This window comes from Sus scrofa, chromosome 2 (assembly GCF_000003025.6).
Source record: "Sus scrofa isolate TJ Tabasco breed Duroc chromosome 2, Sscrofa11.1, whole genome shotgun sequence".
Classification (NCBI taxonomy): domain Eukaryota; kingdom Metazoa; phylum Chordata; class Mammalia; order Artiodactyla; family Suidae; genus Sus; species Sus scrofa.
Window position 1 is genome coordinate 64,835,625 of NC_010444.4, and position 26,607 is coordinate 64,862,231.

Below are 26,607 nucleotides of genomic sequence, written 5' to 3' on the forward strand. Positions count from 1 at the left end.
TGCTTGTGCAAAATATCTTCTCCACATGGGACTCACTCCAAGCTCTCAAGTCTACTCAGAACCTTTTCAGAACCTCCACTCCAGTGGACCAGGAGGCCCGTGGATCGATTTCCACTTCAAAAACTGAGTTCTGTGCTGGGCGCATGACCCACATTTCTTACAGGTGAGACACACACACCCCAGAGCCGTCATCTTGGCTTGGGGTTGCCAGTACTAAATATGGCGACTACACACAGCGACCACAACCCCTGTCAGGTGACAGCGCGCTTGCAGACGCCGGCCTCACCCACTCGGGCGCCTACTTTTAGATTGACCAATGAATTCGGGGCACGCCCTCTTTTCTCTCTCCACCAATAGCCTCCAGATGCCTCCCGTAGAATCCAATCATCGCTTCCGCCTCTTTTGAATGAAAAGCCAGCAGTCCAGTGACCAGAGCCGCAGTCGGACGTCGGAGACAGGAAGCGCGAACCGCTGGAGTCGGGCCGCGCGACCCGTAACCAGAGTCGGGAGACTCCTCGCAGCACGCGGAGGCGAACGAGAAATCAGGTGGGCGGCAGGTCCAGGCGCGGGGTCGTTGTGCGGAGACGTCGGGCCTGCGGGCGGGCGAGCGGGCGAGCGGGCGAGGGGATAACCCAAGGATTGAGGGAAGGAGGAGGAGGAGGGGGCGCGAGACAAGGCGGGGCGGGGCGGTTGGGGGGGTGTCCGGCGAGCGCGTGGGCGGCCGTTAGGCGTTGGGGCGCATGCGCGAGGGGCGGACCGGCCGTTAGCCCCCAGGAGTGAGGGGCTAGCTTCCGGAAGGTGCAGTCATGGCTGCCCTCAGTCGGAGGCCGACTTGGAGGAGAGTCTAGAGTCTCCCTGTTGGAGGCGACCCGGAGCATTTCGGGGAGGGGGTCAGGGGGCGACGCCCGGGTCTGGGATAGCGGTGGGAGAAGCTGGAGGTTGTAGACGGTCTTCCAAGTCGAGGAGAAATTCCCTTCTCCCCAAATCTACTTTTTTGCTTTCCTTTTAGAGGGCGGCTTCGTGGGTCCAGAGATTTAGGGCAAAAAAGATGTTACAGTTGGGAACAAATTCTCTCCGGGGGCACTTGAGGTTGAAAGGGCACACACGCGAGTCTGAGTTGTTACTTTTCCTGGTGTCAGCTTTCAACTTCTTCAGCTTCTGGGGTCTCAGCTGTCCTAACCGCTCTTTTTGGGCATAACTACACCGCTAAATCTTCTCTTGATCTAATTTACTTTGAGCTTTTAGATCTTGTCTCTCCACCATTAGAAAATCCTGTCTCAGACTCTGTCTCCCCATCAAAACAAAACGGCTTTGAACTCCAAAAAACTGTCTTTTTTGTTGCTGTTGTTGTTGTTTCTTTCTTTCTTTTTTAAATACACCATCTTCTCTTGGTCACTCAGGTTTGAAGCCCAGAGTAGGTGACTCTTGCACATTTCTGTCCTAGGATCTTCTAGGGGCTGGGCCTGCCCACTAGTGTTCCACCCTCTTTTCCCCTGCTTAACAGTGCCCCCACCCCAATTGATCCTCTTTCTTTTGGTGTCAGGTTTTCCCTACTGCTGATCTCGTCATCTTCTCTGGAATAACCTTGCTCTTGAGCAAATCTTGATTCAAGTCAAAACTCAAAAACCTAATCAGCGATTCCCTATTGCTTAGCAAATTAGATGTAAATGCTCTGGGCCTGACCAGCTCTTTCAGCTTTGTCTTCTGCCTCTACTTCAAGCAGCCAGTCTTACTGTCCATTCTCAGAAAGGGTCTGGTGGTTTTTGGACTGGCCTTTCCTGGCTCTTATTCTTTCTGCTACTTGGGGACTGACTCCATCCTATCTCCCACTCCTCAGTGCTGGTGTCAGATTGCTCTTTCATGAATCAGATAAGGATAAATGCTTTAATTTTAGCCCCTAAGTTCTGCCTTGAGGCCTTGGTTCTAGTTCCATTCATTCAACCCTGGGTATTGCTTATCTGATATGTGCCAGGCCCTGTCCTAAGTGCTGGGCTGGGTAGGGGGGTGGTATGACTGGAAGGGGGCCCTTTTTTACTTGGGTCAACAGGAAATGCCTTTTTGGAGCAAAAGAGGTCTGAAGTATGGTTCTGGCCTGTTTTAGGCAGTAGGAACAGCAAGTGCAAAGGTGCTGAAGCATGTTTGAGGCACAGCAGCAAGGCTAGTGCATGAGGGCAGTGGGAGAGAAAAGGTCTGAGTGTAGAGGGAGTCAGATTGTATGGGGCCTGACAGGCTATGGTGAGGACTCTGAATTTTATTTTGAACATAGTGGGAATCTTTGGGGGTTTTGAGCAGAGAAGTGACATTATTTGACTTAGCTTTTATAGGCTTCCTGTAGCTACTGGGAAGGGGCATGAGGGGGTTATGGTGCAGGGGAGTGGGGGAGGGAAATCAGGGAGACCAATGAGAGGCTATTGGCATTATCCAGAGGAGATCATGGTGCCCAAATGCATTCAGCTGACAATGGATAAACAACTGTGGTGTTGCAGTACAAAGGAATATTGCATAGTCCTGAAAAGGAATGGCGTGATGATACATGTAATGATACATGGCTATAAGGTAGATGAACGTCGAAAACACTATGTGAGTGGAAAAAAGTCAAGGGGTCATATAGTATGATTCCATTATATGAAATATCCGAGACAGGCAAATTCATAGGAAAGAAAGATTAATGGTTGCGAGAGGGAGTTGGGAGCATAGGATGGTAGCTAAAGGATATAATCTTTCTGACATGAGGAAAGGTGCTAAAGCTGATTGTGGCAGTGATTTCACCTGTCTCTGACTATAGAAAGCCAGTGAATTATACCTTTTAAATGGTGACTTGTATATCAATATCTCGGTAAAGCCTTTCCAATCTGAAAAGTGATGGCAGCCTGAGACCTGCAAGGTAGCAGGGGTGAGAAGTGGGCAGATCAACCTGGTGGAATCTGTTGGCTAGTTGGATGGGAAGGAGAGAAGAGAGAGATGAATTCCATTTTGGAGAATGGAATTGTCTTTTCTGAGATGGAGGACACAGGCCTGCAGGGAGAAATGCAGGGTTTTGCTCTGGGCATTTTGAGTTCAACTGCAAGGGGAGAGGTGAAAGAAGCAACTAGATATTAGAGTCTGGAGTTGAGAGGAGAGATTGTCCATAGAGAGACAGGTGGTTAAGGCCCTGGGGCTGGATGGTCACACAGAATGAGTGGCAGAAGGGCTAGAAATTGGGCCTGGGACCCCCAACATCCAGCTCAAGAAGAGGGACTTCTTTAGCACTTCTACCCCCTGCACTGGAGGCTAGGCGGCAGCAAGGAGGACAAAAGACAGTATTCCTTTTTTCTATTTTTTTTCCCCCTTTTTTTTTTTTTAAATGGCCACACTTGTGACATATGGAACTTCCTGGGCTGGGGGACCAGGGGTGGAATCAGAACTGGAGCTGCCAGCCTGTGCCACAGCCATGCCAGATCATAGCCACATCTGCAGCTAAAGCTTAGCACCAGATCCTTCACCCACTGAGCGAGGCCAGGGATAGAACCTTCATCCTCACGACACTATGTTGGGTCCTTAACCCGCCGAGCCACAAGAGGAGCTTCAAAAGACAGGATTCTCATGTTTGGGTCCCTTTTAGGCTGTACCCAGTAGGTGCTCTGTACATACTGGATTAAATGAAGCCAGGAGGTAAGCAAGCTTTGTATTAATTCCGTTTACCATCTCAGCTGTATTCTTATTGGTTGCAGGCCCAAAGGGAGGTCTTTTCATGAGAGCACTTAATTATTCCCCTGTGCAGACAACAAATAGCAGGAGCAGCTGGGCCTGAGCAGATACTGCTCTCTCACAAACTCTTGTCTCTCCAGCATCCTGGCAGCCACATCTCCAGGTCTGGGGGGTTGGGGTGTCCCACCCAATATAGTTCAGGTGAGTGAAGGAGAGGGGGACTCCTTGAGGCTTGGTGGTTTGAGGCTATTCTTCAGAATTGAGACCTTGATTCTGAGAAGGAAGCATTTGTGCAGAGACCTGAAAGCAGTGCAGCAGTGCATTCCTGGTGGTGTGGGTGGGCAACCTGAGCTGGGGTAGGGTCTTGATGAATAAATATCAGCAGCAAAACAAAGGCTGGAGGTGGGTTGAAAGGGGTGGTGTGGAAGTTCCCTTGTGGTGCAGTGGGTTAAGGATCTGGCATTGTCACTGTAGCAGCTAGGATTGCTGCTGTGGTGTGGGTTCAATCCACATGTCTGGGAACTTCCACATGCTACAGGTGAAGCTGAAAAAGGGTGGAGTGGAATGAGGGAGGTGGGTGGGGCCAGTGAGGAGGGTTGAAAGTGAAGAGGAATTGGGATTTCAGTTAGAGCATTGGGAGGCCCTTGGAGGTGACAGATGTGAGAGCCCATGTGGGTGTAGCTGGCAGGGCACTGGGAAATGTGAAGTAGCTTGGCAGAGGGTGGTGGAGATTAGCCACAACAGGCTGAAGCTGGGAGGTGCTACACAGATGGAGTGGTGGGACCTGCTGTTGGAATCGGCGGCGGGAGTGGGAGTCAGAGTCAGTGTCGGGGGTGAGCTAAGGCAGGATTGGAGGATTACGTCCAGTCTTAGCCTCACTTGGCAGGGTGGCTTTCCATGCTAGCTGTAAGACCTGACCCTAGCACCTTACCCCTCTCAGACCTGTGTTGAGGGCCTGCAGCCTCTGTGAGTTTTCCTGCATGCATTTCAGTGTTAGTTGCTTCCTCCAGCTCTTCTTCCTCTGTTCGCAGTGTCATGGCGGAACAGGATGTGGAAAATGAGCTTCTGGATTATGAAGAAGATGAAGAGCCCCAGGCTCCTCCAGAGAATGCTCCAGCTCCCCCAAGAAAGATGTCAAGGGTTCCTATGTTTCTATCCACAGCTCTGGCTTCCGGGACTTTCTACTGAAGCCAGAGCTCCTGAGGGCCATAGTGGACTGTGGCTTCGAGCATCCATCTGAGGGTACGCCTCCCTGGTCCTCCCCGCCAAGCCGTCCTTTGACCATCCTCACTGTGGTCCCTTCCCCAATCTGGTGAGGGGCCTGTGCAGAGGGAACATCCAATTTCTCATTGCTCATGTGCTCTCTCTTCAGTCCAGCACGAATGTATTCCACAAGCCATCCTGGGCATGGACGTCCTATGCCAGGCCAAGTCAGGCATGGGCAAGACTGCAGTTTTTGTACTGGCCACCCTGCAGCAGATTGAGCCCGTCAATGGACAGGTGGGTGGATACCCTCCCTCCTAGGCCCAAGCTACTGAGGCAGCAGGAATCATGACTCCTCTTATTAAAAATTCCTGTCCCTGAGTTCTTTTTCTGTACCTTTCTTTGTCTTTTTAGGGCTGGACCTAAGGCATATGGAAGTTCCGTGTTCTACCCCAAGATTAAAGACCAGGCTAGGGATCAAATCAGATCTGTAGTACCAGCCTACACCACAGCCACAGCAAAACCACATCCGAGCTGTGTCTTCCACCTACACCACAGCTCATGGCAATGCCGAATCCTTAACCCACTGAGAGTGAGACCATGGACCGAACCTGCATCTTCATGGATATTAGATTTGTTTCTATTGAGCCATGATGGGAGCACCTCTTTGTGGACTTTTCAATTAAGTACAGTACTTAGCTGTAACAAAATCCCCCCCAAAATGATAAGCCAAGAGAAAAAAACTGAAAGGTGCCCACAATTTTACCATCCAGCAAAATGGTTGTCATTTCCGTATGTGCTTTTCTAGATTGTACACACCTATGAAGGTGGGATTGCACTGAACATGGTTGTGTTCCTGCTGTTATTGCTGATGGGCCATAGCTATCCTCTCTCGTCATGATCACTGTAGTCCACTATTTTGGGGGATAATTTAGGTGGATGCTGGTGTTCTATTCTTGACATGCTTGGTTGTGTGTGGGTGTGTGAGTCCTTGTTACTGATCTTAGATGGTCAAGGAGAGCAGGGTTTTGAAGGAGGCCAGGGTTGGCATTGTGGGCCAGGAGGCAGGGGCAGCCTTCCCCTTGGTGGTCACAGGTCAACCAGAGGGCAGACTCAGGAAGCTGTTAGCCCAGGACATGTCATTAGCTGGGTTGGGCTAACTTCTTTTATCAAGGTATCAGTGCAGGACCTGGCATGGGGGACAGACCTGAGTAGCTGTGAGAAGGTGTAGGGAGTGAGTGGCAGGTGAAGACTGTGAGAAGATGGAGGCATTTGGACTGGGCCTTACAGTGGCCCGAAGGGTAGGGGCTATGAAGGGACAAGCACTAATGTGGACTCTGGCCAGGTAAGGACTTGAGTGCCTCTCCCCCACCTACCCCACAGGTGACAGTCCTAGTAATGTGCCACACTCGGGAGCTGGCCTTCCAGATTAGCAAGGAGTACGAGCGCTTCTCCAAGTACATGCCTAGTGTCAAGGTGAGTCCCTTCAGGCTGGGTTGGGTGTGGTGTGGTCCTCTGGAGCCTTACTGGCCTCGGCTTTGGCCCAGCCATTGTTAACCAAGCTTGGCTTCAGCGGCTGCCTTTGAGGTTTGTGGTGTTTTATGTTCCTTAAAAGCCTGATGAATTATGTATGGCCCCCAGAGGCCTGTGCCAGTCCCAGCCCTGGGGCTGCTTTTCAGTGGAGCTGGGGCCAGGCTGTCAGGCCTTCTGTCCTCGGGCATCAGGCCTGGGGTGTTGAGGGGCTGCTGAGGCCCGAGGTGGCTGGGCTGTTAGCTGAGTGGCTGTTGGCACCAAGTAGGGGTGAACTTTTGGCCACCAGATGGTTGAAAGCAACTTTCCACCTGCATAGGTGTCTGTGTTCTTTGGGGGCCTTTCTATCAAGAAGGATGAAGAAGTTTTGAAGAAGAATTGTCCCCATGTCGTGGTGGGGACGCCGGGTCGGATCCTGGCACTTGTGCGGAACAGGAGCCTAAACCTGAAGAATGTCAAACACTTCGTGTTGGATGAGTGTGACAAGATGCTGGAGCAGTTGGGTGAGTGTCCTGGCTGCGCCTTGGGGGCTGAAAAGGCCTGCCCAGCCGCTCCTTCCCCACCCTTGCAAGCATCCCCACACTCCAGAGCTAGGTGGGCCCTGACAGGACAGCCTGGAGGTTTCCCCACAGTGGGGTCATGTGGGTGGCTGGCACTCAGGTCTCCTGTAAACAATTTTGGGAAAGTTCTGGTGTTGGCAGAGTGACCTGCTGCTGCTTCTGCCCCTCAAGCTGAGTGGGACCCTGGGGCCCAAAGGAACATGTATAGGCACATGTCAACATTGTCCCCAGAGTGCTATGGTTTCACCACCTGTTGGGTTAGTTCTAGGCCCCTGCCTGCCCTCAGTGAGGCCTGACAGGGCTGTGGGAGATGGGGCTTGTGTCCTGGGAGGCAGCTGCAGCTCTCACCCCAGCGGCTGTCTCTGCCTCAGGCTCCCTTCCCTGAAGTGTGGCTCGAGGCGCGCTGGCACGGCTGCTCCGCTCTGGCAGCGTGTAAGTGGATTGCCGCTCCTCCTGCGCCTGTGCTCACCCCGAGTCCGGGCCCTCAGGCCCCGGGGACTCTCCCCTCCCGCCAGTCCTCGCTCACACCGCCCTCGTCATGGTGCCAACGTCACAGTGCCAACACTCCCTGGCACAGGTTGGGAGGGGCCTGATCTGGTCTCGGGTGGGGTTTGTGGTCTGGTGGGCGCTCACACCCACCTGTTTCTTGCCTCCCCCTCCCCCAGACATGAGGCGGGATGTGCAGGAGATCTTCCGCCTGACACCGCACGAGAAGCAGTGCATGATGTTCAGTGCTACCCTGAGCAAGGAGATCCGGCCCGTCTGCAGGAAGTTCATGCAAGATGTGAGTAGTGGTCAGGACCTCAGCTTTGGCATTCTTTGGGTCCAAGCTCTTGGCTGCTCTGACAGCTACGCTGTCTTCATGACACAAGAATGCTGGGAGGCCAACAGAGCCCTCCTCTTCTCTTGTCAGAATGGGAGCTGAGAGCTTGGTCTATACCTGAGCCAGACCAGTCCTTAGGTCCAGCTGTTAGAGAAGTATTTACTGGGGTACAGCAGGTCCTCTGGAAGTAGAGCAGAGAGGAGTCTGCTCCTGGAAGCTTCTGGGCAGGCAGGATGCCAAGAAATAAGCCCTGCCTGCCCCTTCCTGCTCCTCTTCCCGCACAGCCCATGGAAGTGTTTGTGGACGACGAAACCAAGCTCACGCTACATGGACTGCAGCAATACTATGTCAAACTGAAGGACAGTGAGAAGAACCGCAAGCTTTTCGACCTCCTGGATGTGTTGGAGTTTAACCAGGTGACACTTCCTGCTTCCTTGGCCTGTCCCGGGGCTCTGGGCCTTTGGGAGGGATTCTGGCTCTGACTGTCACTCCCTCCCTCGCAGGTGGTGATATTTGTGAAGTCTGTGCAGCGCTGCATGGCTCTGGCCCAGCTCCTTGTGGAACAGAACTTCCCAGCCATTGCTATCCACAGGGGCATGGCCCAGGAGGAGCGGTGAGTTCCTGTCGCCTACAAAGCCACAGGCAGGCCCCTAGGAAGGGAGCAGCATCTGGGATCCTTGTATCTGATGGCCAACCCTTGTTCCTCCTGCACCCAGCCTGTCACGCTATCAGCAGTTCAAGGACTTCCAGCGGCGGATCCTGGTAGCCACCAATCTGTTTGGCCGAGGGATGGACATTGAGCGCGTCAACATTGTCTTCAATTATGACATGCCCGAGGACTCAGACACCTACCTCCACCGGGTGAGTGGCCTGACAGAGGTGTCCCCTCCCTAATGCCCCCTTCCCACAGTTGGAGTTGGATGAGACCTCTCCCTGCTGGTTCTCACATTCCCCAGTTTGTGTCTCTGTGGCCTGACCTCCTGCTCCTGTCTTCCTGCAGGTAGCCCGTGCGGGTCGCTTTGGTACCAAAGGCCTGGCCATTACTTTCGTGTCTGATGAGAATGATGCCAAAATCCTCAATGACGTCCAGGATCGGTTTGAAGTGAATGTGGCAGAGCTTCCAGAAGAAATTGACATCTCCACGTACAGTAAGTGGCTCAGACAGGGCTGGGGGGCCATGGCGGTGGGCCCTCTCTCCCCCCCCCACCCCCTCCTCACTGGCCTCCTTGTGTGTGTCTTACAGTTGAACAGAGCCGGTAACCACATGCCCTGATGGCCTGGAGCCACCTTGCATCCCACGTGCTGCTTCAAGTTCTCTTTCTAGGCAACAGTGGGCCTTTCTTTTTACTGTTTAAAAACTGTAGATTTGTGTAAGAATAAATTTTTATTATGGAAGCCAGGCTCCCACCGTGTCTGTGTTCTGTCACCTCACAGTATTTCATGGACACCAAGGGCCTGGTTAGCGAGCCCCTAGCCAGCAAGCAGTGCCACCTTCAATATCAGCATGATATTTAATTTTAAGTGTCAACACTGACAGGTTTATACAGATAAAAAAAAAAAAAAAAAACATTATGCAATGTCCACAACCTTCACAACAGTGATAACCCTCTGTCTTGGGGACAGGTGGGCTTCTGTACCGTGAGCCTCAGTGAGGGGCCAGGAAGGGCCTTGCCCTTCTCCCACCCCTGACCTCAGTCTTAGCTTAACTGGGAAGCTGAGTCCCAGCACCCTGACCTCTTGTTCTGTAGCAAAGACACAGGAGGGAAAGGACCAGGCTGGGCACAGGAGCCCTCAGTCTGGGCCTGGTGTACCCAGGGCAAGGGGCTGCGGCCATGGGTCAGCTTCTGCTCCTACCCTGGGTCCTGGCGGGGCTGGAGCAGAGAGGCAGCCAGAAGCAGGCCTAGTAGATCCAGCTTTTCCATCCTTGCCAGCTATTCTGGGGTTTGGCGCCACATGGCAGTTGCCACCCTCCTTTCCACGGTGCATATGGGGACCAAGGCAGGAGAGCAGAGGGAGCAGAACAGTGGGAGAGGAGAGGATGGTCTTCAGCATGTGCAAAAGCTGCTGAGGCCACAGGAGCTGCTGTCCTGGCCAGAACTATGCCTTCACATGCCGGACTGCGACGGCCTGAGTGCCTGGAGAGAAAGGAGCCCTGTGAGAGCTGAGCCCGGGCCCAGGTGCCTTTTGGTCTGCACCTCCACCCCAGGCTCAGCTCTTACCCGAGTCTGACTGTGGCTGGAGCTGGAAGCAGATGTGGTTGTGGCAAACTCTGAATACTTGTTCCTGGTGACCATGCAGGCCCACTTCCGGTACTCCTCTCTCACCTGTGGGGTACAGGTTACCTGTCGGGAGGAGAAGGGCCCCAGGACTAGGGGTCTGGCACTGCCTGTAGCCCTGTCCCATAGCTTACCTTCTTGTTGAGCAGGCAGTATAGCAGGAAGAGGAAGAAGCCCTGCAGGCAGTTGAGGATAGTGAAGATGTAGGACAGGACCCAGCTCCGTGGGTCAAAGAGTAACAGGCCGAAGACCCAGGTGCAGCCCAACACGAAGAGCTGGGCAATGGCTGTGATGGTCAGCACCCTGCGGGGAAGCAGGCAATTGCAGCGTGGGGGCCCTTCCTCACACACCCATTTCTTCTGTCAGCCCCCTTCCCTGCCCCTGCTCTCACCTGGCTTTCTTTAATTTCTTTATGTCTGGGTTGATTTCAGAAAATTTCTGAGTGAGTTTCCAGACAGTAGTCACAAAGATGACAGCATTGCACTGGGCAGGGAGCAGAGAATTCAGGTTAGGGGGCATCCTTGGAACTTGTAGGGAGAAAGCCAGTGTAGGGGGGCTCTGTGGAGCCAAGGGCCTCAGGTTTTGAGGGGGTGTAATGGAGGGTGGGGCCGAAGATGGGTCAGTTACCAAAACGATGAAGGTCACAGGTCCCTGGAAGCTCCAGTGGAAGCCATGCTTGTGGGACAACCAGCAGCTGAGTGAGAAGGGGGGGAGTCTAGTTAGCACCCAGCAAAACCAAAGTGGAGCCAGAGAGGAGCAGGGGCTCAGGGTGTCCCCCCCAAGGCCCTGGCCCTCCTGTTGTTACCCCACCACCTCCGAACTCACTAGAGGGCATTGCCATAGCCTTCCTTGTAGGTGGCTGCAAAAATGGCCGAGATAACCACGATGACCAGGGGCACGCCGTAGCCAATGAGGCAGAGCCAGCGCTTTCTCAGGCCTTGGCCTTGGAACACACGCACCACCAGGAAGTAAAGCTCCATGCCCTCGAGGCTCATCCAGCAGAAGGCAGCCAGGAACCAGTAGTGCAGCAGCCCGGCCACCAGGCTGCAGCGCAGCCCCACCTGCGAGGCGGGGGTGAGGGACAGAGGGTTGTGTGACATCGTCAGTGGGCTGGTCCGTGGCCAAAGGGCAGGCAGAGTCAGGGTGTGGCCGTGTAGGCTGTAATGCCAGCTGATGGACCCAGCAGGGGGTCCTAGCACTCAGGTGAGAGTGGGGCCCTCCACCAGGCGAGTCTCACCTGGCCTCCTTCATTCTCGATGCCCGCCAGGAAGATGGCAGAGCCCACGAAGAGGCAGATGCAGAGGTGCAGGTGCACGGTTGTGCGCGAGCCCTGAATGGGCCGCACCAGCAGGAAGGTGAGAATGCATAGCAGCAGGCAGACCAGCGACAGCGACAGGCCCACCTTAGTGATCAGGGCCAGCTTCGGGTCCTAGATGCAGAACGGGGTGGGCGGGACTTGATCAGCACCCTGAGGCCTCTTACCTCCCTCTTGGGCCACTCTATGTAGACCCACCCAGGACCTAAGTAAACCTGCTGTATGACTCTCATCCTAGATACCACCGTCCCTACACCCACGGGTGCATCAGGGGTCCTCCAGATGGGCCTCCCCACTACATACCCAGACTGCTCACCTGAGAAAGTCCCCAGGGAAGCCTCAATGGCTGCAACCTTCTTTCCCAAGGCCCACCTCTCTGACCCTATTTTTCCTCATCTCATCTCCTGCCCCTCCTACACCCAGCCACACCTATGAGTGCATCAAAACCCCACGTTTTTGTCCGTCCTGGGCCTTTGCCCTGGACCATCAGCTTCCTCTACTCTGCCCTTTCCAGCTATTCACATGGCCCAGTGTATCTATGGATCCCTCTGAGGCCACATACAGAAAGCTGTGCTCCCTCACAAGCTTTCAGCGATATTTAACAACTGGTTAGGGGTGGGCAGTCAGAGGGCCATTGGCCAGAGGAGGGCCTGCAGTGCTAGGCTACTCTATTTAGTTACTTGGTCATGTGGAGGTCTGGGGGTCCAAGGGAAGGGACTGGGAGGTGTGGTGTAGGGCTACCTGGGCTGCCCAATCATAAGTTGGACAGTACTGCCAAGAACAACCTGCCTGTCTTGCCTAACCCAACCATTCCACCAGTAGGTTTTTGCATGTGGCCCCTCGGCTGCTCACCTCCACGTTGTAGTGAGCCACGAGGATGGCAAAGCTGCTCAGGTGATTGCATTGGCAGGTGGTGCTATCATTCCCGTTGCCCAGAATCCTGCAGCCCGAGGTGGCCCAGTGTCCACCATTGCTGCCGTCATGCTTCCAGAAGGCACAGATCCGCTCCTCCCGTGGCCCGTGCTCTTTCTGCTCTTGAGTCCCAGGCTTGAATTGAACACAAAGAAGGATGCTTTTCGTTTGATGGTTGTCTACTGAGCAGTTTCTGTGTGTGCCAGGCCAGGGGACATGGGAGTGAACAGGGCAGACACAAGTCCTGCCCTTCAGGGCTGATAATAGTAGTGGGGGAGACAGATGGAAAACAATGAACCTAATAAATAAGCAAACTAGATAATATGTTAGAAGATGTGAAAGAAGCAAAGAACAAACAAAAGAAAGGAAGAGAGAAAAAGAACAAACAAAGGGGAAATGTGTAGTGTGACTACAGATGGCAACATAATATAAGCAGATCAGGAAAGGCTTAGAAGAGAAGGTGACATTTGAACAAACACTGGAAAGAAGTAAAGGACTGAATCTTGCAGGGGAAAGGTGTCCCAGGCAGAGGGCACAACAAGTGCGAAGGCCCTGAGATACATTTAAGGAAGGAGCAGAGTGGGTGGGGGAATGAAGACAGCCACAGAGGGACCACAGTGACCTTGAGATAGGTGAGCAGTAGGGCTAATGTCCTCTCCCCACCCTAGGACTCACAAGATGGGAGAAGGCAAAGGTGACGGGGGAGTCGAGTTTATCTGTGTTTGTGTTGCTCAGAAAGACCGAGTTCACAGCGGAGAGAAGCCTGAGCTGGGCGCCGTGGACAGAACTTTCATAGCACTCTTCCAACTTAGCTTTCTTCTCCAAGTCCAGGTCCAAGGAGGAGTTGGACAGCAGTTTCTGCATGTTCGGGATCGAGAGGATCCCTACCACGGTGGGGTCTGGGGGACAGTCACACTGGTTACCTTTTGCTCTGCTTCTTCCAGGGCCCCATCATCTCTTTCAGGCTCACTAGTCCACTGTGATGCAGGAATCCCTCCCCATGGTATCTCACCCCAGCTTCTCCTCCTCTCTCCCTCAGGTGCTTGCTCTGTATCCCCGCCATTACCAGACTTCCCAGCTCCAGCTGCCACAGCCCAGTCCAGCAGCATCCGTGCATGACTCTGGCCCACGGTGATGTTTCCACTCCCCGGCTCCTGGACCACTAGAGACAGCACTGAGGGGAGAGGGGTGGTGATCAGGGGGTTCAGGGTATGGCAGGGCCAGGAGTGGGGGTGGGGCAGGACGAGGTCTCACCTGTGCCCCCAGGGGAATAGAAGGTGAAGGAGTCATTAGAGAAGGCTTTGCCCAGTGTCCTCAGGATTTCTTCGAGGCCTGTGAGAAGGCTGGTGGCTGTCTGGTGCCTGGAAGACAGGTTCAGGGCCTCCAGATCTCCGGGGGTTTTCAGCAGGTCATCCAGTGACACGATGAGGTCCTGAGAGCGATGGGTGACAGCTGCTGGGTCATGGCACAACAAATTCACCTCCCCCTATCTTGCCCCCACTACTGGGATACACACCGGAAAACCACCTTGGTTCCCTCGGGCACAGACACAGGGCAATCACTCTGATGTTGCAGTAGCCAGAAGACAAGTAAGGGGATTGAGTGGATTGCATCTATGCCTGTGTGCATAATGTAACAGCACTTTACATTTATCAGGCACAGGCTTTACACCAGGCCCTGTTCTAAGTCTATGCTGCCCAGAACAGTTGCCACAAGCCACAGGTAGCACTTGAAATGCGCTCTCTGTTGAAATGGTAATATTTCGGATCTATTGGGTTAAATGCAATTTTCACATGAATTTCACTTCTTTACTTTTACCTTTTAATTTAATTTTTATTTATCTTTTACTTTTATATTTAAAAAAATGTAGGAGTTCCCACTGTGGCACAAAAGGATCAGCAGTGTCTTGGCCCAGCACAGTGGGTTAAGGATCCAGTGTTGCTGCAGCTATAGCTTAGGTTGCAGCTGTAGCTTAGGTCGCAACTGTGGCTGGGATCTGATTCCTGGCCCAGGAACTCTATATGCTGCGGGACAGCCAAAAAAGAAAAAAAAAAATGTAGCTCCTGGAGGAGTTCCCTTGTGGAAGAACTGATTAAGTATCCACCAGAGGGGCTTAGGATGCTGCTGTGGTGCAGGTTCAATCCCTGGTATAGGAAATTCCATGGGGACCGCCAAAAAAACCTGTAGCTACCGGAAAATTTTATGACATAAGAGGCTCATATTTCTTTTTTTCCTTTTGTCTTTTAAGGGCCGCAGCTGTGGCAATGGAGGGTCCCAGGTAGGAGTCAAATTGGAGCTGTAGCTGCCAGACTATACCACAGCCACAGCAATGCAGGATCTGAGCTGCATATGCAACCTACACCATAGCTCACAGCAATGCTGGCTCCTTAACTGGCTGAGCAAGGCCAGGGATCGAACCCTTGTCCTTATGGGTTGGGTCCGTTAACCACTGAGCCACAACGGGAACTCCAGGTCTCATATTTTTGCTTAATTTTTATGCTTAAAATTTTATTATTTTTTAGGAAAAAGAAGAAAAAAAATTATTATTACTTTTAGGGGTTCATGTATTATTTTTTAGGGATTCACCAGGCTAAGCACATATGCCAGAACTTACATATAGCGCTTACACTGTGTGCCAAGCACTGTTCTTTGAGCCTGACTTCTGTTAGTTCATTTAAACCTCTTCACCAACTGTATGAAGTAAGCATTATGTATTTATTTAAAAAATTTTTTTATGGCCACACCTGAGGCATATGGGATTCCCCAGGATAGAGGTCGAATCAGAGCTGCAGCTGAGGTCTATGCCACAGCCATGGCAACATCAGATTCAAGACACATCTGTGACCTATGCTGGCAGCCTGGGGTAATGCCAGATCTTTAACCCACTGAGCGAAGCAAGGAATCAAACCCACATCCTCCTGGACACTATGTTGGAGTCTTAACCCAATGAGGCACAATGGGAAATCCAGCAGGCACTCTTTACGAGGTGAGGCGACTGAGGCCCAAAGAGGGAGAGTCACTCACCTGAGGTCACACAGCAGGAAGTGGCAGCAGGCCGGGTGGGGCGTATTTGAACACTGTGGCCTGGGTCTACAGTGAAATTCTCATCTGCTCCAGTCTGTTGCCATTTTATCCCTCTCAAATGAGTGTGTGTATGTGTATGTACATTCTGGGGTATGGATGTATGTCTGTGTTTGTGTAATGTATGGTGTGTGTATATTTTGCACACAGACACATTGTTTCTCTGACGAGAGCCCCACGCTTGGCTGTCTCCGCTCACACTGAAGCATCCCCAAAGCACCCCACCTGCCCTTACCTTCATGGTTTTCTGGGTCAAGTCTGCCTTGAAGTCTCTGCGCATATTCTGGACTCTTTCAAAGAAAAGGGAGAGACTCTGGAGAAAGAAGCAAGGAGGTAGGGGGTCAGAGAGCCTCATCCTGGTGGGAGCACTTGGGGACAGGGTGGGCTGGGTGGAGGGATTTCCTGCCTCCTGGTCTCTGCTGGGGGCCACTCACCTGGCTCTTGATTCCAGGGGGTGGCGTCCAGGTGGGGAAGGAGACCTCTGCGGGGGACAGGACAGCAATTCATTAGGTGTGGGAGTGTCGCGTTTGTTGTGGGCAGGGTCTGGGGTCAGGTCAGGACAAGTACCTTCACAAACGGTGGTATTTTTCTTATTCTGGAATCCGGGTTTGGGCACCCAGCCTCGGCGGCAGTGGCACGCATATGAACCCACAGTGTTGGTGCAGATGGTGGAGTTGTGACACTTATGCTCCCCGGAGCTGCACTCGTCCTTATCTGGAGACACAAAGAAGGGAGTCAGCCCTGACGAGGCCCCTCTCTTGGCCCTGCCCCCTTTTCCCTATATTAGCACCCCTCCCCGCTCCAGGAGGTGATGCCAGCTGGTAACTCCATATCCTTGAGTGACAGATGCTGAAGTGAATTATGGGAAGTGTGCAGAGTGCTGACACACAGCAGGTGAGCCCCATACAGATATACAGGTTGTGAAAAGGTTGAACTATCTTCATCCCGGTTTGTAATTAGCTGCTGCCTTGGAACCTTCTTCTTTAGTACCCCAGCTCCTTCCCCGAGAACCCCCAATTCTGTCCATGTTTAGCCTCAAAAGAATTAATGCCAGGCACAGCAGGACTCCCACAGTGTTCATTCTGCCTGGTTGGTGTGGGTGCCACTGAATATGTGATGAGATGTCTTGAGTGTGGGTCTCCAGAAGTAGGGTATCGAGCTCTGAACCTTCGCAGATGGTGTTGTTTGGGCCGTTGGGGGACCCAGGAATCGGTTTCCAGCCAGGGCGACAGCGGCATTCATATCTGCCCACGAGGTTGAAGCAGTGGGTGGAGTTGTGACATGGGTTTGACCCCGGGGTACATTCATTCACATCTGAGGACAAAGCCAGAGGGTCAGGCCTCCCTTCCACTTCTCATGTTACCCACTTCTCACTGCCTAGTGTCAAGGACCCCACTGTGATGGCAGGCGCCATCACCTGGTGACCTTCAACTTCACCCTCAAGGCACCTTATGGTGGCCTCCCTGGAAGATGGGTGAGACAGGGACCAGAGTCCCCAGCTTATGTGGGGGAGACCAGGAGGGAAACTGAGTCCTGGGGGCTGGCCTTCCCCACCAAGGACCCTTGCCTGCTCCCTCCTGGGCCCTGGATGGAGGTTCCCTTTCTGGGAACAGGAAGTGACAGCTTCCTCTGCGAGAATGTGACAGATGAGGAAGAAGTGAGGTCTAAAGTGTGCTCATGACCCAAAAGAAAACAAAAATACAACTTACAGAATGGGAGAAAATAGTTTCAAATGATGCAATGGACAAGGGCTTAATCTCTAGAATATATAAGCTACTTATACAACTCAACAGCAAAAAAGCCAATCGACCAATGGAAAAATGGGCAAAAGACCTGAATAGACTGTTCTCCAAGGAAGATATACAGATGGCCAGCAAACACATGAAAAAATGCTCAACATCGCTGATTATAAGAGAAATGCAAATCAAAACTACCATGAGATATCACCTCACACCAGTCAGAATGGCCATCATTAATAAATCCACAAACAACAAGTGCTGGAGGGGCTGTGGAGAAAAGGGAACCCTCCTGCACTGTTGGTGGGAATGTAAACTGGTACAGCCACTATGGAGACCAGTTTGGAGATACCTTAGAAATCTATACATAGAACTTCCATATGACCCCGCAATCCCACTCTTGGGCATATATCCAGACAAAATTCTACTTAAAAGAGACACATGCACCTGCATGTTCATTGCAGCACTATTCACAATAGCCAGGACACGGAAACAACCCAAATGTCCATCGACAGATGATTGGATTCGGAAGAAGTGGTATATATACACAATGGAATACTACTCAGCCATAAAAAAGAATGACATAATGCCATTTGCAGCAACATGGATGGAACCAGAGACTCTCATACTGAGTGAAATGAGTCAGAAAGACAAAGACAAATACTATATGATATCACTTATAACTGGAATCTAATATCCAGCACAAATGAACATCTCCTCAGAAAAGAAAATCATGGACTTGGAAAATAGACCTGTGGCTGCCTGATGGGAGAGGGAGGGAGTGGGAGGGATCGGGAGCTTGGGGTTATCAGACACAACTTAGAATAGATTTACAAGGAGATCCTGCTGAGTAGCATTGAGAACTATGTCTAGATACTCATATTGCAACAGAACAAAGGGTGGGGGAAAATGTATATGTGTAAGGATAACTTGATCCCCTTGCTGTACAGTGGGAAAAAAAATAAATAAATAAAAATAAAGTGTGCTCATGAGGATTCCACAAAGGAACTCCAGGCTCAGAAGCCTCCACCACCTCCCCGGCCTGTGGCAGGACCTTTCCGGGAGGCGAATCCTTGGGCAGGACCTCAGCAGGCTCTTGGCCTTGCGGGAACCTGAGGTAATTCTCCCTCCTCCTCTGGCTCCAGGAACGGCCTTGGCTCCTTCCCCAGTTCCAGTCTGGCCTCACTGGCTTCCTGGGGCCTCTACCTGTGCACAGCTTCGGGTCCCTTGGGTTGAGCTTGAAGCCGGGTGGGCACTGGCAGGTGTAGCTGCCCTGGGTGTTGATGCAGATGCCGCGACTTTTACAGATTTTTGGTTTCTGCTGACATTCGTCCACGTCTGTAAGGGGAAGGAGAAGGTAATGGATGCCTGCTGCTGTGGACAGCCTTCCAACTGGGGGTCGGCCATGTTTCCTGGCATAGAAGCATTCAGAAGGCCCCATTTTCTCTCCCCTGGTGAGTGGGTGCCTTTTCTAAATCACACGGGTGAGCACAGTGGCCCAGATGTTCTGTTGTCCAGAAGTGGCCCAAGTCCTCCCTGTCTGCCAGCTCTAGGGCAGCTCCCAGCTCGGGTGGGGACATCACGGCTGTCTGTATCCCAGCCTGAGGATTTGGACAAAGGCGAGGGTATGCCTTTCTGCGAGTCAAGTGCAGGGGAAATGCTGTGGACCCTGAGCAGGGCCCATCTTGGACCCCAGTGATGGATCTTGTCCTGACTCCAGCAGGGCCAGGTCTGCCAGCTGACTTCTCCTTGGAGTCCTGGTGATCCTGGTGACAGCACTCTCCCATCCATGCTAATGAAACTCCAGCTCCATGAAGATGGAACAAGACCCACCCTGAGCCAAGCCACTCAAGGATGAGATTTTTGGGCACTGGCATGGAAAATGAGGATGAAAGGCCAGGGCTGCCAGATAGCGGGCACCAAGCCATGCTGGACGGTGGGGTTGATGTGACCAGGCAGCCTTAGGGCTGTGAAGGTGCCTTTTCCTTTTCTTTTCTTTTCTTTTTTTTTTTTTAGGGCCATAACTGTGCCATATGGAAGTTCGCAGGCTAGGGATCAAATTGGAGCTACAGGTGCCAGTCTCTGCCATAGCCACAGCAATGCCAGATCGGAGCTGCATCTGTGACCCACACCACAGCTCATGACAACGCCGGATCTTAACTCACTGAGCGAGGCCAGGGATCAAACCCACATCCTCATGGATCCTAGTCAGGTTTGTAACCTGCTGAGCCACGATGGGAGCTCCAAGGTGTCTTTTCCTGATTCCCATGAAGGCATCGCCTGGACTGGCAGGAAGTGGTGAGAATCTACATCCGAGCAAGGCGTGCGGTGGGTGAGGGCTGAGTAGCTGGAACAGGGAGCAGGTACTCATGGGTGATAGGTGGCAGGAGTTTTTGTCATCTCTGCTTCCACCAGGGATGTAGACCTGTGGACACTGCCAAGTGGTCTCAGCCTCCATCTTCAGTCCCCAGGTGGTCTGAGTCATCGTGGGGCCTGGGTTGATCTCCTCAGCAGAGGGTCGGGCCAGGAGCAGTGGTCCCCAGTGACAGCCTCTCTAGTCCAGATGGAAGCCTCTTAATTCACCTGATTCTTCCAATAGGTTGAGGGGTCGATGTTATGTTTGTTACTGCCTCCACCTCTGATACAGCGTCCTCCCAGGCTCCAGTCATCAGAGCTGCCTCAGACCCATGAACTGAAATTACTGGGGAGGGTCAGGGCAGAGCTTTGCATAGGGAAACTATATGGAAAGCTGAACAGCTGAGAAGTGGGGTTGGGATGCCAGGAGGCATCTTCTTCAGGCAGATTGCTGGTCCCTTGAACCTCCCTCATCCCACGTTTCAGGATAGTGTCCCAGAGTCCACCATGGCCCAGGGGCTCTGAGATACTCTCTTTTATTTCTTCTGTCTTTTTAGGGCCGTACCCATGGCATATGGAAGTTCCCAGGCTAAGTTCCTGTGCCAGAGCCACAACAATGCAGGACCCAAGCTGCGTCTGCGACCTACACCACAGCTCATTGCAATGTGGAATCCTTTAACCCACTGAGCAAGGCCAGGGATGGAACCTGCACCCTCATGGATACCCTCTTTTGTTTTATACAAATAAATGCCAAGTGGCGGTGGAAGTGTTCTAAACATTTGGAAGTGACCCTCTGTAGAGGGTTCTGAGCCTTGGGGTTCAGAGAGGGTTGGGAAACTAGGTAGGTAGCCAGAACACTCCTCTGATGCCTGAGAAAGTGGGAAACCAGCAGGCTACTCTCTCCCTGTAACGCACCCTGAGATGCGGGGAGGTTCCTCTCCCACCTCCCTATTGTTCATCCATGTCTCTGCAGGGGCACACAACAGTGGATGGGCAGCACCCCCAGTCCAGGCACACTGCATGGGATCTATGACCACCATGTGCGGTTGTGCAGGTTGCTCACTGCACAAGGGTGTCTGGCCAAGGGGGCAAGTGGGGGAGGAAAAGCAGCTCACCCCCCATTCCCCAGACATACAATGTTCACCTGGAGATGAGGGACCTTTTTCCAATTCAGGGGAAAGCTCTGCCCAGGCTGCAAGTTTCAAGTACAACAATCACCCACAGAGGCCCCCATGGACCAGCAGTGCCTCACACAGATCCAGGTCCCCTCTGGACTCCCACCAGGAGGCTCTGCTGCCTTCCCTCCACAGAGCAGGAGGGAAGGGGCTGGGACCAAGGTTTCAGGCTCATCTCTCTGCAGCAGGATCGGCTTGTGGGCCCTCCTCAGAGTCTTCTGGACCCTGGGCTCAGCCTCCTCCTCAGCTCTCACCTTCACTCTCCTCCCATCCCCATCCTCAGTATTCAGCTCTACACCCCCCCTCTGGACCCCTTACTGGAGTTGTGGCTCCTATTTGCCCCACTGCTGGAAAGAGGCTCCATCTGCCTCTTTCCCTGCCCATCTACTCCCCCCAGAAAGTGGGCAAAGCCTGGTGATGTGTGGAGGCATTGCTCCTCCTGGGTCACTGTTGAGAGACTGGACCAGGACAGCTGCTCACTAAGCTTCCCCCAGGGATGCCCATCCTGGAGAAGGTACATTAGATCATAATGATTATAATTTAAAAACCCAACTACCATCACTGTTTTGTGCTTTGTGATCTCATATGCTTTCCAAGCAGCTCTGTGGGGTAAGCACCATTGGTCGCCCCCTTTTTACGGATGGGTAAACTGAGGCACAGAGAGGTGAAGTGACTTGTCCAAGGTCACACAGTTAATAAGAGGCAAAGCTCCTTTTGTTTTTTTATTTGTAAAAGATAGGGATTCTTTTTTAAAAAAACAGAAAATCACAATAATATCACATCTCACATGTTAACAGTGACTTCTGAACAAGTATCCTGGCCAGTGTCACACACACACACACAGTGGCAAAGTCAGGATTTGTGTTCTTGGCTTATGTCACCCTCTCTCTCTGTGCAGGTGGGACAGGCACAGGTACATCTGTCCCAACTCAGACCTGGGCGTGACACCCTCTGGATGCTGTAGCAATGATTCTGGTGACCCTGAACCTCATGCATGGAGAGGTGGAAGATGCAGGGTCATTCTTACCTTGACAGGTGTTCTCATTCTCATTTCTGAATATTGGTGCCCCAGAAGCAAGCTCGTATCCTGGAACGCATGTGCAGTGGTAGCCCCCTTCTGTGTTCTGGCAATCTGCATTTTTTCCACAGGACACGGTTGTGGGTGGTGCACACTCATTGATATCTGAAACAGAGCAGGGAAAGGGTCACCTCCCAAAGGCATGAGTTCCTTCGAGGGAGAGATCCTCATCTCCTACCTGACTCCCCAACATCTGTCCTGATGCTTAATCAGTGTCTTTTTAGAAACAATTTCTCTCAGGCAATACTGCTGAGGCTGAACTGCAGCTGGAGCAAGCCATTCCTGAAGCTTGTACAATCAGCTCTGCTCTTTTTGGCTCTTTGGCTGACACCCCAGATTTGGACACAGTGGAAAGTGCCAAAGTGGGAGGTGGGTAGAAGCTCTGCATCCCCTTCCCCAGTCCTGGAAACACAAACTGAGGCACAGACTCCAGACTCCTGGACACCCAGCTCTTCTCTCTCCAGGAAGCCATGCTTACTCACTTCTTATCTCTCCATCTTCGTATCTTTTCCTTTCTCTTTTATTTTCCTGTCCTTGATGATGGTCCTGAGGACAAAAGCTGAATGCTCCCAACCAACACCCATATCCCCCATGGGCACTGGGCTGTACCCCATAATCTCTGCTTGTCCCTCCACCACCACTAGGTCACTGTACCATCACAACTGTCCGAGGGGCTGGTGAAGACCTCCCCAGATGAAGCACTGAATCCCAGATTGCAGCGGCAGGCAGTGCTGTTGACACATGAGGAGTTTAGAGGGCACCACCGAGCACAGGCTGTGGGGACAGATGTAGAGATAGAAACCATGGTCAGAACATGATGGCTGGGAACTCCCATCATGGCTTTTCAGTAATAAACTCAGCTAGTACCCATGAGGATATGGGTTTGATCCCTGGCCTTGCCCAGTGGGTTAAGGATCCAGCGTTGTTGTGAGCTGCAGTGCACATTGCAGACTTGGCTCAGATCCCACGTTGCTGTGGCTGTGGCATAGGCTTGCAGCTGCAGCTTTGACTGAACCCCTAGCCTGGGAACTTCCATACACTGCAGGTATGGCCCTAAAAAGACAAAATAAAATAAAACAAAATAAAAAGAAAAGAACATGAGGGCTGAGCTAGGAGCTGGAGAGGGAGACAGGGTCATGTCTAGAGAAGTGGGTGATGGGAGGCACGATCCTGGCCTTCCCCGTTTGGGGGCCTCTTTCCCGCTTGGACTGAGGGTTGGGTGTGAGGGTCTAGGGATCCTTCCCCAAGCTCTGGCTGTGGATCTAGTGGTTCCCAGCAGACTCACCCTTGGTGCTCTGGGCTCCAACTTCCGACAGAGTCAGTGAGACACACAGCACTGGAATAGAGAGAGGGAGAGAGTGAAGCAACTGAGAGAAGGGGGCTATTGGCCCCTCCCAGGCTTGGGCTCTGTCCGTGGCTCAAGGATATAGTGATTAGGTGGCATCTCCCTGGAATCCAATACCCACAGCCAGGGTGTCTGCCACCTGTCACCTGGGGGTGGGTTTCAGAAACTGAGGGATGGGGAAGGGGCCCAGGCGCCAAAGGGATCCTGGTTCCCACTGGCCTGTGGGCTGTGGAGGCAGCATTTCAGTAAACAGACTGGAGCCAGGTGGCGCCTGTTCAAATCCTGGACTGTGATCTGGTTACCTCACCTCTCAGAGCCTCAATTTCCCCTTCTGTAGAATGGGGATGATGGCGGGACCCATTTCCTAGAGCAGTGTGAGAATTAATATCGCCTCGTGTGTCAATGTGTTTACTGTCATCATCATTTCTTTAGGTGAGAATGAGGTGGTTAGACCAGGTAGTTTTCTCAGATTCACCTCTGAATCTAAGCTCCTCCAGCCCCCACAACCTTCCTCGGGGATACAGATACATGCACACCACATCTACAACATGTCAGCCTTTATGGCTGTCTTGGCACCCAGTAGTGACATTTCACTCTGGGCCCTTTGCACACAGGAAGACACTCCTCTTGGGGGTGCTTCTGGATGGGTTTCTCCTCCCCAGCTGTTCCTGCAGCTCAGGGGCACCCCACTCTTAGGATCTGTCTTGGGAGTCCTCCTCAAGTCATCAAAGGGTTTAGAGATGGAGATCTTATCACAGTTCACCAGAGAGAGACAGACAAGAGGACAAGAGATGGAGGGAGTTCGCTGGTGGCTCAGTGGGTTAAGGATATGGCATTGTCACTGGAGTGGTTAGGGTCACTGCTGTGGCTTGGGTTTGACCCCTGGCCCAGGAACTTCCATGTGTCGCAGGCATGGCCAAAAAAAAAAAAAAGACAAGAAATAGAGAGAAAATAGAGATGAAGAGAGGAAGAAAGAGAATCAGAGATAGACAAGGAGAGATAAATGGAGAGAGAGAAACAAAGAGAGAGGCAGAGGTTAAGACAGTGGTGCAGCGAGGTGGACAGAGAAATAGGGAACTCAGAAAGAGAGAGACAGAAGTGGCAAAGATTGGACAGAGACACAGAGATATGGAGACTGAGAGCTTGATAAAGAAAAACAGTGGGGGCGGGGAGATGGAAACAGAGGGGAAGGGAGGGAGGGAGGAGGGCAGCCCAGCAGGTGGAGAGGGGAGGCATCCAGTCCCTGCCCATGTGGGAATGTGGGGAAGCAGCACTGACCCCAATAATCCAGGGATACCCAAAAGGGGGCAGTGGGTGGAGGGATGGGGGCCAGGAGGAAGGGCAGGAATGAGTCACTTCCTGGGCCAAGGGAAGGGATGACTCATGCTCTGTTGCCCCTGATGGTATCTCCCAGGGGAATTCTGGGGTCTGTCATTGTGAGCATGGCTTGAGGGGCTGTGGGGGTATAGAATGGAGGGTCCTCTGCCCACTCGGCCCCTAGGTCCAAACTTGATACCCTTCAAGCTGGCAGAGAGCAGAGAGCCACTCCCAGAAGCCCTCCCAGCCAGGGTAAACTGAGGCTGGCATGCCCTCCTCTCCCTCCCATAAGGATTTCTCTCTTCCTCTTCCTCTTCATAGGGCTTGGTTCATATCCCTTTCAGCCAGGGCCTGGTTCCTCTTTGCAGGAATGACCTTTCCTGCCTGATAGGAGAGGACCTGGGCTGATTCGTCCCCAGCTCCCTAAAATCCCCAGTAGCAACTTTTATGCTCGCAACTACCCTAGGAGGTTGGCTGTGTTTGTGCCCATCCTGCAGCTGGACAGATTGTGGCCTGGAGCCCAGAAAAGGCTCAGGAAGAATCTAGTGAACAGAGTTAGCCTGAAGAAGGTGGAATGGAGCAGGTCAAGGTCCCCAGACCCTGCGGGGGGGTGGGGGGGTGGGAGAGCTCTTTTGTGCCTTGTGCACTTTGCCCTCTGCCAGAGCTAGGCTGGGCTCTGCTCTCCAACCACGGAGGCTTCCTAGACCAGGAGTTCTTCATCTGGGTCCTTGGAATTCTCCCAAACAGGAGCCGAGAGAGGAGCTGCTGGTCTTCTCCCAGTTCCATCTGGTTTGCATTCCCCCTGCCCAGCCCCAAGCAGTAAGATTCCTGGGGTGGGGGGCGGGGCAGTCATCCTCTCTTTGCTCCTCCAGCTAAGGACCCCTCAGACCCACCAGTGAAGTAATAATAACAATAATAGTGTTTACTTAATTCTTCCTGCAAACCAGGAATAGTTCCTGTATACGCACTCACTTAACCCTTAACACAACCTTATAAAGTAAAGAGCGGTTTTGCCTCATTTTGCTGAGGTGGAAAGTGAGACTCAGGGGCTCCCAGATTTGGCTCCAGTAACACACCGCCTTCCCCCCCTTCCCCCGCCCCAGCTGCTCAGTGTGCCCCACATAGACACCAATTCCTTGCTTAGAGCCCGCCCAGGGCCACTGAGTTCACGCCTGCTGCCCACAGGGTCATCACAGGGAACCCCCGCCCTTGTGGCCTGGGGAAACTCTGGATGGTACCCCAAATGCCATTTCTTCATTCTCTTTGTTGTTTGGTTGCTCAGGCAACGAGCTGCCCAGATAACCGTTAGAGCCACCCTGGGTGGGGCGGGAAGGGAGGCCCAGGGGAAGTCATAGTAAAAGTCAGGTTCAAACCTTCAGAGGGCAAAAACTCCTTTCAACCCACAGCTGGCTCCCAGCTGGGTCTCCAGAGCAAGAATGAGGGTCTTCTCTGGGGCTGCCCCTGCCACTGAGACAGTGTGGGAGGTGATGGGGGTACCTCCGCTGTGGAGAAGTCCCGCCTCCCGGCCTCCAAGCCCCCCAGCATCCCCTTATGCCCGATGTTAAGAGCAGCTGTCCGCGGGGCTCCCGCATTTAGTTTTTGCCCCTCTCCTTTCCCCAAACCTCAGTTTTCCCACTTCAGGGGCAACCCCGCAAAGTGGCTCCAGTAAAGAGGTCAGAGATTTCTCTGGGAGAGAGGGAAGGCTCTTAGAGCAGTCTGGGGAATCCTGCCACTGGGTGCAGGTGCCCGGCACTGCCAGCCCCTCTCCCCACGTGCCCTCAGTGCCCGCCTGGCCATGCGGCTTCCTCCGAGGCTGGCCCCAGAGCGACCTGGGGCGCATTTCTCCACGGGGAAGAGGACGCCTGGACACCGAGAGCTGCTGCCAGGGGCTCCCTCGCTGCCTGTCCCGCCCCACAACAGGGCCCCGAAATTCTCACCATGAAAGAGGAGAAAGACGCCGTGGTGGGGGCCTCCCATGATCTGAGCTGCCAGTGGGGGGAGCAGGTGACAAGGCAGGGCTGCTCTGTGTCCCCAGGCTGGGCAGCTGTGCGGGCTTTCTCGAGGGCCGCCGGGCCTTTATAAGAGGGGGTGGGGAGGCAGCCGCTGGCCCAGGGCCCTCCCCGGAACTGGCGGGGCAGCTGGAAGCCAACAGGAAAGTGCAGTAAAAACACAGACCCAGGGACGCTGCGCGCGCGAGCGCGCGCGCACACACAC

At 53.0% G+C, this 26,607-nt stretch overlaps 2 protein-coding genes across 9 annotated transcripts; one reads left to right on the forward strand and one right to left on the reverse strand.

Annotated features, from left to right (window-relative positions):
* On the forward strand, positions 416 to 9,372 carry DDX39A (DExD-box helicase 39A). The gene is given in 12 exon segments (XM_003123370.5): positions 416 to 546; positions 4,719 to 4,807; positions 4,810 to 4,929; positions 5,060 to 5,187; positions 6,274 to 6,366; positions 6,740 to 6,923; positions 7,646 to 7,764; positions 8,088 to 8,219; positions 8,307 to 8,416; positions 8,520 to 8,664; positions 8,804 to 8,951; positions 9,047 to 9,372. Coding segments are annotated over 11 exon segments (1,281 nt in total). The 5' UTR covers positions 416 to 546; positions 4,719 to 4,722; the 3' UTR covers positions 9,064 to 9,372.
* ADGRE5 (adhesion G protein-coupled receptor E5) lies at positions 9,169 to 26,607 on the reverse strand. Of its 8 annotated transcripts, XM_021080714.1 has the most exons (20): positions 26,331 to 26,513; positions 23,017 to 23,067; positions 22,386 to 22,505; positions 21,681 to 21,836; positions 18,330 to 18,461; positions 16,555 to 16,701; positions 15,955 to 16,101; positions 15,822 to 15,868; positions 15,623 to 15,700; positions 13,561 to 13,738; positions 13,373 to 13,480; positions 12,982 to 13,205; positions 12,247 to 12,441; positions 11,317 to 11,508; positions 10,905 to 11,140; positions 10,707 to 10,773; positions 10,471 to 10,562; positions 10,214 to 10,382; positions 10,023 to 10,127; positions 9,295 to 9,938 (listed from the first exon to the last, which is right to left on the reverse strand). In XM_021080714.1, exons 1-20 carry the CDS (start codon positions 26,368 to 26,370, stop codon positions 9,909 to 9,911), a joined length of 2,514 nt encoding a protein of 837 aa, XP_020936373.1. In that variant the 5' UTR covers positions 26,371 to 26,513; the 3' UTR covers positions 9,295 to 9,908. The 8 variants fall into 8 exon arrangements, with proteins under 8 accessions (NP_999090.2, XP_020936373.1, XP_020936401.1 ...); XM_021080742.1 differs by lacking the exon at positions 16,555 to 16,701 and having other exon boundaries at positions 26,331 to 26,607; XM_021080722.1 differs by lacking the exon at positions 18,330 to 18,461 and having other exon boundaries at positions 26,331 to 26,580.